The 16,651-nt window shown below is 52.1% G+C and overlaps 1 protein-coding gene across 4 annotated transcripts in view; it reads left to right on the forward strand.

Moving 5' to 3' along the window:
* Positions 1 to 16,188, forward strand: part of ARHGEF40 (Rho guanine nucleotide exchange factor 40) — a 19,385-nt gene extending 3,197 nt beyond the window's left edge. For 3 of the 4 annotated variants that reach the window (XM_066277339.1, XM_066277340.1, XM_066277342.1), the window contains 22 exons: positions 237 to 1,488; positions 1,611 to 1,778; positions 1,919 to 2,039; positions 2,605 to 2,701; positions 2,795 to 2,875; positions 2,989 to 3,105; positions 4,442 to 4,537; positions 4,618 to 4,733; positions 5,110 to 5,236; positions 7,174 to 7,296; positions 7,397 to 7,540; positions 8,050 to 8,660; positions 8,785 to 9,019; positions 10,062 to 10,148; positions 10,687 to 10,902; positions 11,512 to 11,682; positions 12,571 to 12,748; positions 13,913 to 14,017; positions 14,239 to 14,382; positions 14,896 to 15,017; positions 15,474 to 15,520; positions 15,656 to 16,188. In XM_066277339.1, the coding sequence (XP_066133436.1) occupies positions 237 to 1,488; positions 1,611 to 1,778; positions 1,919 to 2,039; positions 2,605 to 2,701; positions 2,795 to 2,875; positions 2,989 to 3,105; positions 4,442 to 4,537; positions 4,618 to 4,733; positions 5,110 to 5,236; positions 7,174 to 7,296; positions 7,397 to 7,540; positions 8,050 to 8,660; positions 8,785 to 9,019; positions 10,062 to 10,148; positions 10,687 to 10,902; positions 11,512 to 11,682; positions 12,571 to 12,748; positions 13,913 to 14,017; positions 14,239 to 14,382; positions 14,896 to 15,017; positions 15,474 to 15,515 (4,353 nt within the window). In that variant the 3' untranslated portion in view covers positions 15,516 to 15,520; positions 15,656 to 16,188. The remainder of the gene's footprint in view (positions 1 to 236; positions 1,489 to 1,610; positions 1,779 to 1,918; positions 2,040 to 2,604; positions 2,702 to 2,794; positions 2,876 to 2,988; positions 3,106 to 4,441; positions 4,538 to 4,617; positions 4,734 to 5,109; positions 5,237 to 7,173; positions 7,297 to 7,396; positions 7,541 to 8,049; positions 8,661 to 8,784; positions 9,020 to 10,061; positions 10,149 to 10,686; positions 10,903 to 11,511; positions 11,683 to 12,570; positions 12,749 to 13,912; positions 14,018 to 14,238; positions 14,383 to 14,895; positions 15,018 to 15,473; positions 15,521 to 15,655) is intronic. The other variant, XM_066277341.1, reaches the window with a different exon arrangement.
* The last annotated feature ends 463 nt before the right edge of the window (positions 16,189 to 16,651 follow it).

The raw sequence follows: 16,651 nt of genomic DNA on the forward strand, positions 1-16,651 counted from the left end.
ATGACTCATTTCTTTCTCCCTCCCACACATGAAACTAGCTTTCTGCCACCAGAAAACTGACCAGTCCCAAGCCCTTACTCTGTCACAGGAACACCCCAAAATATCCCCTTCTGCTCCCCTGAGGTTATAACCCACCAGGCATAAGGCCACTTCCTAGGATGGTCCCATTCTAACTGCCCTCTCCTGTTAGTTTCATCAGCAGGGGCCTGAGCACAACCTCCCGTCTTTCTCCCCAGGCCCAATACAGCGGTTTCCTCTTCTTCCATGAGGGCTGGCCCCTCTGCTTGCATGAGCAAGTGGTGGTACAGCTAGCAGCACTGCCCTGGCAGCTGCTGTGCCCAGGGGACTTCTACCTGCAAGTGGTACCCGCAGCAGCCCAAGCACCCCGCCTGGTACTTAAGTGCCTGGCCCCAGGGGGTGGGCGTGTGCAGGAGCTGCCTGTGTCCAATGAAGCCTGTGCCTACCTGTTCACACCTGAGTGGCTACAAGGCATCAATAAGGACCGGCCAACAGGTCGCCTCAGTACCTGCCTCCTCTCTGCGCCCTCTGGGATTCAACGGCTTCCCTGGGCTGAGCTCATCTGCCCCCGATTTGTGCATAAAGGAGGGCTCATGGTAGGACATCGGCCAAACACGCTGCCCACAGAACTGCCTTCTGGACCCCCAGGGCTCCCCAGCCCTCCACTCCCTGAGGAGGCCCTGGGCACCAGGAGTCCTGGGGATGGGCACAATGCCCCCGCTGAAGGACCTGAGGGTGAGTACGTGGAGCTATTAGAGGTGACACTGCCCACGAGGGGGAGCCCTATGGATGCTGAAGGCTCCTTAGGCCTCTCCAGGACCCGGACAGTACCCACCCGAAAGGGTGCTGGAGGGAAGGGCCGGCACCGAAGACACAGAGCATGGATGCACCAGAAGGGTCTGGGGCCTCGGGACCAAGATGGGGCACGCCCACCTGGTGAGGGGAGCAGCAGTGGAGCTTCCCCAGGGTCTCCCCCTGGAGCTGAGGCTCTCCCAGAGGCAGCAGCCCTGGAGGTATCTGAGCCCCCAGCAGAGGTGCTGGGGGAAGCCTCTGAATCTTGCCTGCTGAGGCCAGGGGAGGTTGGGGGAGGAGCAGGCCAGGGAGCTGAAGGACCACCTGGTACCCCTCGGAGAACAGGCAAAGGAAACAGGAGAAAGAAGCGAGCTGCAGGCAAAGGGGCTCTTAGCAGAGGAGAGGACAGTGTTCCTGTCCCGCTGAGCCCTGGGGATAAGGAAGAGACCAGCCAACAAGAACCTCTCATCAATCTGCCCTCACCAAATGAGCATGAGTTTCCAGGAGGCAGTCTGGTTCAGGAGAAGCATGAAGGTTCAGAGAAGCCAGAGTCTGAGCCGAAAGAGGAACTTAAAGCAGCAGACGAAAAAGATCCTCGACCCCTGGAAGCCTGTGGGCCTATAGAAGAGAGGTCCAGAGAGAGAGAGCAGAAGGGCTCGAGCCTGGTGTGCGTAGCAGGTGAGATGATGAGGCCCACGGGGCAAGGGCCAGTATAGGTCAGGCCTCAGAAAGGGGGCTGGGAGCAGAGCAGCCGTATCAGGTCTCACATCAGGTCCATAGCTCTGTCTTTGTCTGCTCAGGGCCCATAGGTCCCGAAAGGCTCCCCTCTGACCCCCCAACATCACTCCTGAAGACTGTACAGGAAATGAAAGAGGACAGGATCCCAGAAGAGGTGCCTCCAGTCTCCAACTCTGATGACCCTGACATAGCTTGGGACTTAATGGCATCTGGATTCCTCGTGCTGACTGGTCAGTAGACACCAGTGGTTAAAGGGAAATGGGTCAAAGAAAGAGAAGCAATTAGGGTGTGCTGCGGAGGGAAGCAAGGTGGATGGGAGGTAGCCAAAGCCTGCCCCAGTCAGGACAACCTGGCCATTTTGTGTCCTCAGGAGGGGTTGACCAGAGTGGGCGAGCTCTGCTGACCATTACCCCACCGTGCCCTCCTGAGGAGCCCCCACCCTCCCGAGACATGCTGAGCACTGCTCTTCATTACCTGCACTCACTGCTCAGGTAACAGAAGCCCATTGCTGGCACCCTGGACACTAACCTCCTGGGTCATGAAGATGTTGACCTCCTCTCTCCTCAGGACACTGCCCTCCTGACACCTAGGACACCTACTTCTTCAACCCTCAGATTTTCAAGTCACTGACTTCTGACTTTATTGGCCCCCAACTACCAGGATATCTATATCGATCCTTCAAATCAACGCCTCTGACTTTCAGTATCCTAAGACACAACCTACATTATCAGGACACTGATAATTCAATACTACTTACTTAGCACCAAGAACCTATTAGGGATCATGCTAATTGAATTTATTCCCTCCAGAGCATAAAATTCTTAATTTTCTAGACCCTGATTCTGTGATCCAATAGCCATGTGAACACAGACTGCTGTCTGCTAGGTCACACTGCCTCTTCGACACATACCGCATGCTCTGGCCCTTTGCCCACTGCCTTTCAGACATACCAGGAACTAACTTCTGAGAACTAGTAACACTAAAGCCAGAACCTGTGCCGCCATTCCCCCTGCACACGCGCACACACTGCCTCCCTGGCCTTTCCTGCCCACACAGGCCTGAGCTACAGATACTGGGGCTGTCTGTCCTGCTGGACCTTCGCAAGGCACCCCCCCTGCCTCCAGCACTCGGTCCTGTCCTGAGTCAACTTCAGGTAACCTACCCTTTGAGACAGGTATTCTCCTGACCCTAAGTCTTCCAAGACACCCAGTTTTCCACAATTTAGAATTATTCTTCCCTTCTTCAGGACTCGGGAGACCCTCCCCTCATTCAGCGGCTGCTGCTTCTCAGTCAGAATGGCTCTCCGACTGACCTCCATGGATTTCAGGTTTGAGCCCCTCATGCCCACCTTGTGCCCCTCAGTAGTGGGGAGAGCAAAGGCTGGCTGGAACCTCAGCGTGGTGCTCAGGTAAGAAACCCCCTGCCTTTATATGTCTACAGGATGCTGAGTTGCTGTCAGAGAATGAGCTGAAAAGAGTGGCCAAGCCGGAGGAGCTGCAGTGGGACTTGGGAGGTCACAGGGAGCCTTCTCCCAGCCACTGGGTAGAGGTACACCAGGTAAGCCACGCCTCTTCCACCCAGGACACTGGGAGCCAGAAGTGACCCAGCTGAGAACACTCTGGAAGACCAGACAGATCTGAGTCATGATCATCCTCGGGAAAAAGTGGTTTGCCTTTCATTCAATTCAACAAGCATATATGGTTCACAAACCATGAGCAAAACACTGTGTATATAACATGCGTGGGCTACTGAGATGGGATGAGTATGTTAAATAAATTCTTTTATTTTTTTTGTATTTTTTTTCTGAAGTTGGAAACGAGGAGGCAGTCAGACAGACTCCCGCGTGCGCCCGACCGGGATCCACCCGGCATGCCCAGCAGGGGGCGATACTCTGCCCATCTGAGGCGTCGCTCTGTTGCAACCAGAGCCATTCTAGTGCCTGAGGCAGAGGCCATGGAGCCATCCTCAGCGCCCGGGCCAACTTTGCTCCAATGGAGCCTTGGCTGCAGGAGGGGAAGAGAGAGAGAGGAAGGAGAGGGGGAAGGGTGGAGAAGCAGATGGGCGCTTCTCCTGTGTGCCCTGGCCGGGAATCGAACCCAGGATTCCTGCACACCAGGCCGATGCTCTACCACTGAGCCAACTGGCCAGGGCCTTAAATAAATTCTTAATATGGCATTAAACTGCATGTGATTTTAGTGGGAGATAAGTCAGAAACAACTAGAGAGAAGTGCAAAATAGCACCACTGGGTTTCCAGAAGGAGCTCCCAGAGTCAGAAAGTCTGGTTCTGGCTACATGTGACCTTGGACATGTTACTGTACCCCACTTCCTGAGATGGTACCCTTCTGTACCTGCTCCCTGCAACCAATATCCTGGCCTCAGGATTTTCACCCACAGAGGACATCAATAGTGATATAACCTCTGATTCTATGGATCTAAATGCTGTGAGTACTCAAAAAAAAAGAGGTGTAAACATGATTTGAGGCAAGTATTAAAGGAGGTCTGTAACATGGTCTGTAAGTTGTATATGTGGGACCTAGGTCTAAATACGCCAAGAACAGGGTTTTAATAAGGTGAGGACCCAGTGCAGACAGAGGAAAGGATACTCATGTGTCCTAAGCTGTACAATGTGCCAGGCCCATACTGGGTGGTTCCGTAACAGTCTCATTAAACCGCGCAAAATCCCATATGTCTTATCTGGACTTTACAGTTGAGGAAACTGAGATTCAGGGAGGTTTCTGGACCTGCCCAAAGTCATACAATTAGTAAGCAACACAGGACCTGAAGCCAGCACTACTTCCTTAAAAGTCTCTGAGGCTACCCCATATCCACCCTAGAGCAGAGGTTCCTTATCCTTCCCTGTCCCTGGACTCCATCCCTGTGTGCATGTTTCAGGAAGTGGCAAGGCTGTGCCGGCTGTGCCAAGGTGTGCTGGGCTCTGTACAGCAAGCCATTGCAGAGCTACAGGGAGTGGTAGAGCCAGACGGAGAGGTATGAAATGAGGTGGGAAAAAAGGACACGGGGTGGGGACTCTGGTGGAATGCCAAGTGACAACTGCTCCCTGCTCCCAGGAGGCGGTAGGAATGCCTGAGCCCCTACAGAAGGTGTTGGCAGATCCCCGGCTGACGGAGCTGCAAAGGGATGGGGGAGCCATCCTGATGAGGCTGCGCTCCACCCACAGCAGCAAGTATGAGGGACGGGTGTGCTGGGCAGGTTCATGTGGTGGGGGAGACACACAGGGCTGCAGTAATAAACCTTAGCTGCTAGACTATTCTTACTGAGCACGTAGCTGGAAAAGATACCATGCTTTCCCACATACCATCTCATAACCCTCACAAGGCTTCTACGTGCTAGTTACTGTTACAGATGGGGCTTTGGAGGATTGAAAATGTTAAGTGTCTTGGCTAAGGTTAGTCAGTAAATGAGTCAGGATCCAAAGCCAGGCCCATACAAGGACCCACAATGCTGTGCCACTTCTTCTTGTTGGGGTGCTAGGATGGATGGGGGTAGTGGGGGCTTGACAAGAAAGGGAGTTGGTTCATTCTGCCCCACACCTTCCCCAGGTTGGAGGGCCCAGGCCCAGCTACACTATATCAGGAGGTGGACGAAGCCATTCACCAGCTGGTGCGCCTCTCCAACATGCACGTGCATCAGCAGGAGCAGAGACAACGGCGACGCCAACTCCAGCAGGTGAACCGGGATCCCCGGACCTCTCTAACTTAGCCTGGGGCCTGGCCTTCAGCACCCCCTGCTCACTGACACAGTTGATGGTGTTCTCCTAACCTGACTTGGTTGACTGGCCCTCCCTCTCTCTTCACCTCCCCTGGAGGTTGGTCATGGTCCGTGTGAGATTCAACAAGAGGGAGACAGCATCGCAGGACCAGCAAAGAAAAGAAGCAGATCTCTTCTTCCCCACTGTTTAGGTTTGATCAAGGATCCTTAAAGATTGTGAGAGATCCTCAGTATCCTAGGGGGTTCTGGGAAGAGCTGATGGATCCTTAGCTTAAAAATAAAAAATTGATACCAGCTCTTTATACTGCCGCCCATACTCCCTCAACTGGATGGATTTATACAATATCATCCTCCAAACCTGAGGCTGGAAAGGCCCCTTGGAAAAGAGGGCAATGGGACCCCTAAATGCCTTGGTAACCAAGGCCTCTTTGTGGGGAAGATTCAGGGATAAGGCTGATTTCTTCACTCAACTTTGATACTTCTCTCCTATGGTTAAGAGCCCCATAGGATTTGCTTTCTACCCTACCATGTAGGGTAGAGGGGCTTTGAAATCTGACTGCTGCTCCCCAGCCCCAAGCATAGTGAATGAATTCACCTCACAGACCTACATGTGGGCCTCAGGGGAAGGGTCAATTCAGGGCCAATGTCGAAAGGTGGGGGGGGTGAGGAGAGAGTGGCAGGGCTTTCTGTTTCCTGCAATTTTTGCATATTGGCTCCCCAGTATCCAAGGTTTGTATATTTTACTGTTTGTTTGTTTGCTTATTAGCTGTTTTCTCCCAGTGTTTAAAAACTGTTAGCACACAGAATTTGACGTCTAAAGTGCTCAGCTAGAGTTCTAGCTCTGCTAGGAATGAGATGATAGACAAGTTTTTGTTTTTGTTTTTTATAGAGACAGAGAGTGAGTCAGAGAGAGGGATACACAGGGACAGACAGACAGTAACGAAGAGAGATGAGAAGCATCAATCATTAGTTTTTCATTGTGCGTTGCAACACCTTAGTTGTTCATTGATTGCTTTCTCACATGTGCCTTGACCGCGGGCCTTCAGCAGACCGAGTAACCCCTTGCTGGAGCCAGCGACCTTGGGTTCAAGCTGGTGAGCTTTGCTCAAACCAGATGAGCATGCGCTCAAGCTGGCGACCTCAGGGTCTCGAACCTGGGTCCTCTACATCCCAGTCCGACACTCTATCCACTGCGCCACCGCCTGGTCAGGCGATAGACAAGTCTTAAAGCATCTCTGAGTTCCCAAGTCTTCATCTGTATAATAGGGATGGTAATTACACTTACAGGGGTGATAGGAAGACTAAATGAATTCATCAAAGGACTATGGAAGTGTTCATTGTTGGCCCTGTGTGTGCAAGCGTGGGAGAGCAGGGCTGTGAGGGAGAAACAGACCTTGCCGAGGGAAGGTCTCTCTCTCTCTCTCTCTCTCTCTCTCTCTCTCTCTCTCTCACACACACACACACACACACACACACACACAAGTGCAAAACCGCCTCCTGAGTCATCTCTCCAAGCCTGGTCCCTGGGGATTGATAAATGTGAAATTTCTCCTGGTTCCATTTTGATCCTCATCCTCTCATCTTGCCTTGGGCTCACACCAGCTTCCTTGATTTCTTGAGGCCGAGTCCTGGAACCCTAACCCCCTGCCTCAGTGCTTCCTGCCAGCCCAGCTTCCTCTTCATCTGGTGCTTTACAGCATCTCTTACTTTCTCCCTTGGGCTTGTGGAAACCACCATCCACTGTTAGCATTTCCACTTTACAGCTGAGATGGAACAGTTTGCCCACGATTCTGCCTTTTGGGGGCATTGGAGCTGGGTCTCAGCTTTCCTTTTCCTTCCCTCTGCAAGGTCTGGTTCTCCCTCACAGCCCTGCTCTCCCACCTCGTTTGTCCCAGGTGCTGCAGTGGCTCTCAGGCCCAGGGGAGGAGCAGCTGACGAGCTTTGCTGCACCTGGAGAGGACCTCTCTGCCCTGCAGGAGACTGAGCTCCGGTTCCGGGCTTTCAGTGCTGAGGTTCAGGTGAGAAGGGAGAGAGGGGCAGGCGAGAGGAGACATTCGGAGGAAGGGGGAGACTGAGGAGGAATGAGGACCAGGTCTGAGCGCAGCCTCTCTTCCCTAGGAACGCCTGGCTCAGGCACGGGAGGCCCTGGCCCTGGAGGAGAACACAGCTGCCCAGAAGGTTCTGGATATCTTCGAGCAGCGGCTGGAACAGGTTGAAAGTGGCCTGCACCGGGCCCTGCGGCTACAGCGCTTCTTCCAGCAGGTGTGTGTGCAGCCTCGTCCTTCTATGCCTGCCATTGTCTGTCTTCTACCCTGGGAGGCGGGGAGGGCTGACCGAACAGTTGTTAAAGCAGAGACTCAGGTGGCCATCCCCCTGTCTTTAACTATTGGCTCTGCCACCTATTTGCTAAATGGCCTGGGACCAGATGCCAAACCACAGTGTGCCTCCATAGGCACCTGTCTTGCAGGGCTACTGTGAGGATTATATAAGCCATATATAAAATGCATTTAGTTCAGAGCCTGCCACTGATCAATTCTGTGTAAGCATTGGTTATTCTTTCATCTAGGCTGCTGTCTCCATGCCAGCTTAGAGTGGCATGGGCAGGCAGTGATGCTGGAATAGTGAGGGGACATGTGATGAGAGGACTGGGAGGATGGTGGGCATTGGGAACCCATTGTGAAAGAGGCCAAGAACTGTCATCAGGCGACGTGTTGAAGCAGCACAGGAACTTACTCCTCTTCTCCCTATTCCCAACCCCTTTGGTCTTGTAGGCACATGAATGGGTAGATGAAGGCTCTGCCAAGCTGGCAGGAGCGGGTCCGGGTCGGGAGGCAGTGCTGGCAGCCCTGGCCCTGCGGCGGGCCCCAGAGCCCAGTGCTGGCACCTTCCAAGAGATGCGGGCCCTGGCCCTGGACCTGGGTAGCCCAGCAGCCCTGCGAGAATGGGGCCGCTGCCGGGCCCGCTGCCAAGAGCTGGAGAGGAGGATTCAGCAACAGCTGGGAGAGGAGGCCAGTCCACGAGGCCACCGGCGACGGCGGGCAGATAGTGCCAGCAGTGGAGGGGCCCAGCGGGGCCCCCACAGCCCCTCGCCCAGCCTCAGCTCCCTGCTGCTCCCTAGCAGCCCTGGACCACTGGCAGCCCCCTCCCACTGCTCCCTGGCTCCCTGTGGGGAGGACTACAGGGAGGAGGGCCCTGAACTGGCTTCAGAAGCAGAGAGCAGACCACCAAGGACTGTGCTCATCCGAGGCCTGGAGGTCACCAGTACCGAGGTGGTCGATAGGACATGCTCACCCCGGGAACATGTGCTGCTGGGCCGGGCGGGGGGTCCAGACGGACCCTGGGGAGTAGGTACCCCCCGGATGGAGCGCAAGCGAAGCATCAGGTGAGAGCCCAGCCCAATTAGTGCCCAAGAAGCAGGCCCAACTGCCCAGCTTGAAAAGACATTGTTGGGAGTGGTGACCCGTCCCATGCCTCAGTCTCCTCTGCCCTCTCTGTTGCACCTGCAGTGCTCAGCAGCGGCTGGTGTCTGAGCTGATTGCCTGTGAGCAGGAGTATGTGGCCACTTTGAATGAGCCCGTGCCACCTCCTGGGTCTGAGCTGACCCCTGAACTGCGGGGCACCTGGGCCGCTGCCCTGAGTGTCCGGGAGAGACTTCGCAGCTTCCATCGAACACACTTTCTGCGGGAGCTTCAGGGTTGTGCCACCCACCCCCTGCGAATTGGGGCCTGCTTCCTTCGCCATGTGAGTGATCCTATGAAACTTCTTCCTGGTCATGTTTCAGCCCCACCCACTTGATCCTCCTCAGTCCCCCAACCCCATTCCCACCAAAATATGTGGCCCAAGACTTGGGGGCCTACTGCTATTCGCCAGGCCCCCCTGGACCTACTCAGCCTCTGTGTCCCTGTCTATAAGTGCTGCCTGGCCTTCACTCTCTCCATGGGAGCCCATCATTCCGTTAGCAGTCTGAGTGCTTCTGGTGACCCCGCCCCTCCTTTGGGCTAGACCAGGGGTAGTCAACCTTTTTATACCTACCGCCCACTTTTGTATCTCTGTTAGTAGTAAAATTTTCTAACCACCCACTGGTTCCACAGTAATAGTGATTTATAAAGTAGGGAAGTAACTTTACTTTATAAAATTTATAAAGCAGAGTTACAGCAAGTTAAAGCATATAATAATAATTACTTACCAAGTACTTTATGTCGGATTTTTGCTGTTTGGCAGACTAAATCTTTTTTTTTTTTTTTTTTTTACAGACAGAGAGAGAGTCAGAGGAAGGGATAGACAGGGACAGACAGACAGGAATAAAGAGAGATGAGAAGCATCAATCATTAGTTTTTCATTGCATGTTGCATCACCTTAGTTGTTCATTGATTGCTTTCTCATATGTGCCCTGACCACAGGCCTTCAGCAGACCGAGTAACCCCTTGCTGGAGCCAGCGACCTTGGGCTCAAGCTGGTGTAATTTTGCTCAAACCAGATGAGCCCGCGCTCAAGCTGGCAACCTCAGGGTCTCGAACCTGGGTCCTCTGCATCCCAGTCTGACACTCTATCCACTGCACCACTGCCTTTTCAGGCAGAATAAATCTTTATAAAACAACTTACTATAGTTAAATCTATCTTTTTATTTATACTTTGGTTGCTCCACTACCGCCCACCATGAAAGCTGGAACGCCCACTAGTGAGTGGTAGGGACCAGGTTGACCAGCACTGGGATAGAGGATGTAGAGGATGAGAGGAAGGGGCTAGTCTGCAGAGATGGCTTACTTCTTCCTTACTGGCACAGGGAGACCAGTTCAGCCTTTACGCTCAGTACGTGAAGCACCGACACAAACTGGAGAATGCTCTGGCTATCCTCGGCCCCGCGACCAAGGTAACCTTTTCTCCAACCCTCATGAGAAGGGGAGGGACCAGGAAGACCTAAAACCCACCCAAGCTTAAAACCTCTCAGGGAATAAAAGCTTTCCTGGGTGGGCCCAGGAATGTCACCCACCAGAATCTCCTAGAACCTAGGTTCTTCTCTAGTCCACCTCAGGGGCTACTGGGCAAGACTCGGCTCCTCTGAGCCTGTTTCTACGTTAGTAAATGGGGGCAATACTCACTATATCTCACAGAATACTCTGAGGATCAAAAGACCTCACAACAAGAGATGTGAAAGTGACTTCAAAAGCTAAAAGCCAGAGAATATAAGGGATTATTTGTATCCTTCCTCTACTCCCCATCAAGATACAGAGGGTGAATCTCCTGTAGCCCCCAACTGCTTTCTTCTGGGGAAAGGTGCTTCGCTTTACCTTGAGTGTAGCTGGGCTTCATCTATCAGCAAAAGCCCGGAGTACCACCCACTCGCCCCAAGGAGCTCAGTCCCCACCAGCTCCAGCCCCTCTTCTAACCCTGTCTTCTCTACATCCTAGGGCTCCACAGACAGTGGTTCTCACCTGCCCAGGGCCCTGCAGCAGCCCCTGGAGCAGCTGGCTCGGTATGGGCGGCTCCTGGAAGAGCTCCTAAGAGAAGCTGGGCCTGAACTGAGTTCTGAACGCCAGGCCCTTGGGGCTGCAGTGCAACTGCTTCGGGAACAAGAGGTCCGTGGCAGAGACCTGCTGGCTGTGGAGGCGGTGCGTGGCTGCGAGGTGAGGCCAGGCTTCAGCCGCTCCAGCTGCCCCGCCCTGTGACCCCAAAGCAGTGCGGGCTGCATAGCTGTAGTCAAGTCACTGAGCTTCACTGGGCTTCAGTTTCCTCATCTGTATTAAAAGAAGCTATCTTCTGCCCAGCATCCCATGATCCTACATCTGCCTGTGCTTACCTATTCCGTTTCTAATTCTTATCTTTCCTTATCTACTTTGTACTTCTTCTGCATCTAACACTCAACACATACCTTAGTCTCTGCTACCTAATCTCTTTCCAGCCCTGAGGTTCCAGAACAGGTTGAAAACCCGTTTCCTCATCAATTCTTTGCTGACTCTCTTTGCTTTGGTCTCCAACATTCAAAGACTTCCCCATAGGCTGTAAACCCTACTATGCAATGTGCCTTCTGTCTTCAGAGGCAGGCAGTGCTGCTAGGCCAAGTGTGCTGTGCACAGTGACCTGTAGGTGGATTCTAGGCCAAGGGCTTCCCTGATTTCCTGATTCTGTCTAAGAATTAGTGATTAAGCCCTGGCCCTAGACATCCCATTTTTATTCCCCATAAAATATACACAAAGGGCTCCAGGACCAATAACCTTTCCTTTTCCTTTCTGCAGACAGATCTGAAGGAACAGGGACAGCTCCTCCACCGGGACCCCTTCACCGTCATCTGTGGCCGGAAGAAGTGCCTTCGCCATGTCTTTCTCTTTGAGCATCTCCTCCTGTTCAGCAAGCTCAAGGGCTCTGAGGGAGGGTCAGAGACCTTTGTGTACAAGCAGGCCTTTAAGGTACAATGCCTGCAGGAAGGAGGGGTGGCAAGGAATGGGTCAGGAAGTCATACTCTTCTTGAGAACTTAGGATGTTCTGTAAATTCAACCCTAACCCTGGTTCAGAATCTGTATCATCTATAATAGAACAGGTTTTGGCCTGTAACCATCAGTTAGGGTTTTGAGGTGATAGAAGTCCACCATCAGTCTACTCCTTGGGGTTTTCCTTATCATTCATGCAGACTTATGAGGTATTCCAAGCCAGAAAGGAGAAGGACCCTTCCCATTAAGAATACATGTGACTTTTGAGTCAGAAATGATCCCTCGGGGATGAGAAGAAAGGACACTATATATAGCCTAACATGATGGGACTGAAGAAGCCAAGAGGAGGAAGGCCTTGCTTTGGGGAAATGGCCCTGGTATCTACACAGATAAACATCAGTAGCAACCTATGGCTATATGGCATGATTCTAAGTGTTTCTAGACTTTGTCCCTATACACCAGTTCTAGGTCTCTGGGGAGTTGTGTGTGTGTCCCTATAGTTCTAGGTTTCTGGGGAATTGTGTGTGTGTGTCCCTATAGTTCTAGGTTTCTGGGGAGTTGTGTGTGGGGGAGAGAATAGCATAGAGAAAAAAACCTAGGTTTGGGAAAGCAGTGACATGGGTTTGAACCTTCCTTCAGTAAGCTATGATAAACCCTTGTGCAAGTTGCTTCATGTCTCAGGGCATTCCCCTTCTATAAATTATAGTTGCTATGGAGACTAAATGTAGAGCACTTGGCCCATGACAGGTGTTGAGCAAACATTTACTGAACATCTACCAGATGCCAGGCTAAGTGTAATGCTTTTCCCTGTAGTACCATCTAGCGAAGACTTACTCCATCCTTACCCAGTCTCCTCCGCTTTCTCAGACAGCTGACATGGGGCTAACAGAAAACATTGGGGACAGTGGACTCTGCTTCGAGCTGTGGTTTCGTCGGCGGCGTGCACGGGAGGCATATACTCTGCAGGCAGCTTCACCAGAGATCAAACTCAAGTGGACAAGTTCTATCGCCCAGCTGCTGTGGAGACAGGCGGCCCATAACAAGGGTAACGGGCAGAGCTAGGGGAGGGTGTGCTTAGGGTCAAGATTAGCTGGAAAGTGGAGAGACTACTTGGGAAAACAGGGTGTAGGATGGAGAAATAATGACTTATAAGCAGATTCAAGATATTATTTGAGAAACTGATGAGATATAAATTAGTCTACAGTATACCAAAAGGAAAGAGGAATCTAGCAACTTTTAGGGAAGCAAGAGCAAATGGCTGGGCAAGACAGTGAGAAAGTATGCGCTGGACCTGGGCTCCAGAACGCACTTGCTGTGTGACCTGAACTCATTTTTTTTTTTTTTTGTTTTGGGGTTTTTGCTGGGTTTTGTCTTGTTTTGAATTCTCTGAACTGCATTCTTCTCATCTGAAAAAAAAAAAAAGGAAAGTAGTATCTACATCTTAGTGTGACAGGGAGAATTAAATAAGGTGATATATATGGAAGTATTTGATAAACTGTAAAGGTATGTAAAAATGTGAGTATTGCTCTTAACACCCAAGATGAAGGGAAGAACAGGAGTATTAGAAGAAAAGTTTGGACAGCTGGAATGGTAAATGGGTAGAATGCAACAAAAAGCATAAGAGACAGATGTCTGAGGAGGAAGTTGAGGACCACCGTCACGGCCATCCATGTTGCGACAGTCACCAGGAAGAGTAACAAGAGACACCAGAGGAATGAGGAGGGGAATAAGCGTTGGGAAGGAGCAAAAGGGAGAGTTAACAAAAACAATGCTAGGGCCCTGGCTGGTTGGCTCAGTGGTAGAGCGTCGGCCTGGTGTGAAGAAGTCCTGGGTTCGATTCCCGGCCAGGGCACACAGGAGAAGCACCCATCTGCTTCTCCACCCCTCCCCTTCTCCTTCCTCTCTGTCTCTCTCTTCCCCTCCCGCAGCCGAGGCTCCATTGGAGCAAAGATGGCCCCAGTGCCGGGGATGGCTCCTTGGCCTCTGCCCCAGGCGCTAGAGTGGCTCTGGTCGCAACAGAGCGACACCCCAGAGGGGCAGAGCATTGCCCCCTGGTGGGCGTGCCGGGTGGATCCCGGTCGGCACATGCGGGAGTCTGTCTGCTCTCCCAGTTTCTAGCTTCAGAAAAATACAAAAAAAACCCAATGCTAGGGCTGGAGCAGAGAAGGGGCAGGCAAAGGAGGTTGGTAACTGGGTCTTTGTTCCCTAGAGCTCCGAGTACAGCAGATGGTATCCATGGGCATTGGGAATAAACCTTTCCTGGACATCAAGGCCCTTGGGGAGCGGACACTGAGTGCCCTGCTCACTGGAAGAGGTGAGAGCCATAGTGCTGGGGGGCGGCCCCCGGAAGTCAAGACCTTGAAAGTGAGGATACAGAGGGGAGGCATGACAGAAAGTGAGAGGAAGAATAATGAGTGGATGTCTTCCCAGAAATTGTGGGACTGACTGGGGAGCCCTCTATGAAACTTAGGGTCTTTTTAGGAAGCCAGAAGGGCTTTCCCACACCAGCACCCCCCCAACCCCAACTCTCTGCAGCCGCCCGCACTCGGGCCTCCGTGGCCGTGTCATCCTTTGAGCATGCCGGCCCCTCCCTCCCTGGCCTCTCACCGGGAGCCTGCTCCCTGCCTGCCCGCGTCGAGGAGGAGGCCTGGGATCTGGACGTCAAGCAAATTTCCCTGGGTGAGGCACCTCTCAGGGGGTGGCTCCCCGCAACAGCTGGGTCATCGTTGTGATGTTCAGGCTGCTGGCTGCTGAGCAATTCCTTTTTCTAGCCAAGTAACCCAGTTGCCATGACAACTATTTACAGCTTCCCCATTGCTAAGAGAGCCTTCCATCTGGTTGCTAGGGTAACAGTACAGCAGCCTGTTGCTAAAAAGCACTTCCTCTGTATCTCTCTAGCTTTCCTTGGGTTTCTATGGAAAGTGCCTCAGCTTCCTGTTGTACCCTCCTGGTTTACCATAGCAATCCTTACTGTTTCCTGTTGCTTCTTCCCTGGTTGCTCTAATGATGCTGCTGACAATTTTCTGCCTCTTGATGTGTGTGTGTTGGAGGGGGGGTATCTTTTGCAAGTTGCTATGGTGACTCACAGCTTCCTCTTGCTATAGAGCTTTTTCTTCCCTGATGGAGCAACTTGGTTGCTAAGGTACTCTAGAGGAGTTCTATACCCTGCTCTCACCCTTGCTTCCCATCCAGCCACAGAAATACTTGACTCTTCTGGAGATGTGTCCCCAGGACCAAGAAGCAGCCCCAGCCTGCAACCCTCCCACCCTGGGAGCAGCACTCCCACTGGAGGGATCTTAGGGTTATCCCGGCAGGTAAGTCCCTACAGTAGGGCTGGAAATGTGACCTCTTCAGCCACTCTCTGGGTGGGCTCTTCTGATCTTTCAGCCTCTGGGGGCAGAGGCAACCAGTGAGCCTGTGCTGCCAGCAAGGCTACAGACTGGATATATCGTCCAGTTTGCCTTTCTCCTCTCCCTCACCCTGGCTGAGAGTCACTAAAGTCAGAAGGGAAAAGGAATCTTTAGTAAAGGGCATACATAGCACAGGAGTAAATGGAAAAGGGAGATGCCAACAGCCTGGTTTAGACTTGGATTTAATCAGCAAATTCATAAATTCTAGGGAGGAAAAAGATGCAAACTGACAGCCTTGGGTGAGAGAGAATGAGAGAGGGGGGAGAGAGAATGAGATACAGGGAAGAGTAATTTCTTATCTTTTAAAAAAAATTTTTTTAATTTCTTATCCTTTTAATTCACTATGTTCTCTCTCCTAAGAGTCATGCCCGAGCCTTAAGCGACCCCACCACACCTCTGTGACCTGGGTGAGTCAGTACCCCCTTTCTACCACACCCGACACTCCTTCCCTCCTGCATGCACTGTCCTTCCTCCCCGCAGCTGCATAGAAGTTAGCCTCTTCCCTCTCCCAACCCACCTCCTTCTTCTCTCCTGGCTTCTAGAGAAATTCCAGAATTTGGCTACAGCCCTTCCCTTCAGCATTTTGAGCTAGGATGGCAGTGGGACATAGTGAAGGACTGGAAGAGCACTGACTTCCTTCCCTCTGCTTTCTGGAGAGAGGTCAAAGTACCAGCGCATTTCCCTGCTACTGCTCTCTGTAGCTCCCCCAGCTGAGCACCTTCCTTCCTTCAGGAACCAAAGTAGCCATACTCGTTTGCCTTCACACCCCGGAGACAGGGAACTATCCCTGGCCAGTCCTTCTCGATCCTAGGCCACTGCATATTTCAAGGGCACGGCCCCTGTGTCAGGCCTCCCCAGACAAGCGGTGTTTTCCCCGTCTTCCTATCCCCTAACTCTCCCTGAGAAGACTCATCTCTGCCAGGTTGACCGTAATTCCTGGGGACTCCATTCTGAGGTGTCATAGGAAATGGCACTATGCAAACCAATATATGAGGGTGGGGTGGGGAACTGAAACTTTATATATGTAATTACTGTTATTATAATACTATTGTTATATTAAATGTATTTACTCACACTTTGTGTCTAAAGAGCTAGAGCAGTCCTCTGGGGTTGAGGTGATACTACTAACTTGAACACGTCCCCCTCAACCATTAACTACAGCACAGAAAATACACCCAAGGCTACAAAGTGCTTGTATCCCTTCCTGTCCCAAAGCTGGGTGTGAGCAGGGCCTGGGAGAATGTGCCTCCTCCACAGTGGCTCCCAGAGGCTCAATGCACCCTTTGAAGCTCCTCCTCTCACACTGTTCCCACTTCTTGAGGCAGAGCTAGTCACAGCTGAGGTGGGATTTAGTACAGTCCAGAAAATTTCAAAATGAGAGGTCTTTAGACTACAATGAGTGAGAATCCCCTAGGCCACTTGCTAAATGCCAATTCCTGGGCCCCACCCCAGAGCTACTAAAAACCAAACCTTGGGAGTCAAACCCACAATTCTATATTTCATATCAGTGTTCTCTGGGTGACCTACTGAGGTGCCTC

The sequence above is a fragment of the Saccopteryx bilineata genome, chromosome 4, assembly GCF_036850765.1.
Source record: "Saccopteryx bilineata isolate mSacBil1 chromosome 4, mSacBil1_pri_phased_curated, whole genome shotgun sequence".
Classification (NCBI taxonomy): domain Eukaryota; kingdom Metazoa; phylum Chordata; class Mammalia; order Chiroptera; family Emballonuridae; genus Saccopteryx; species Saccopteryx bilineata.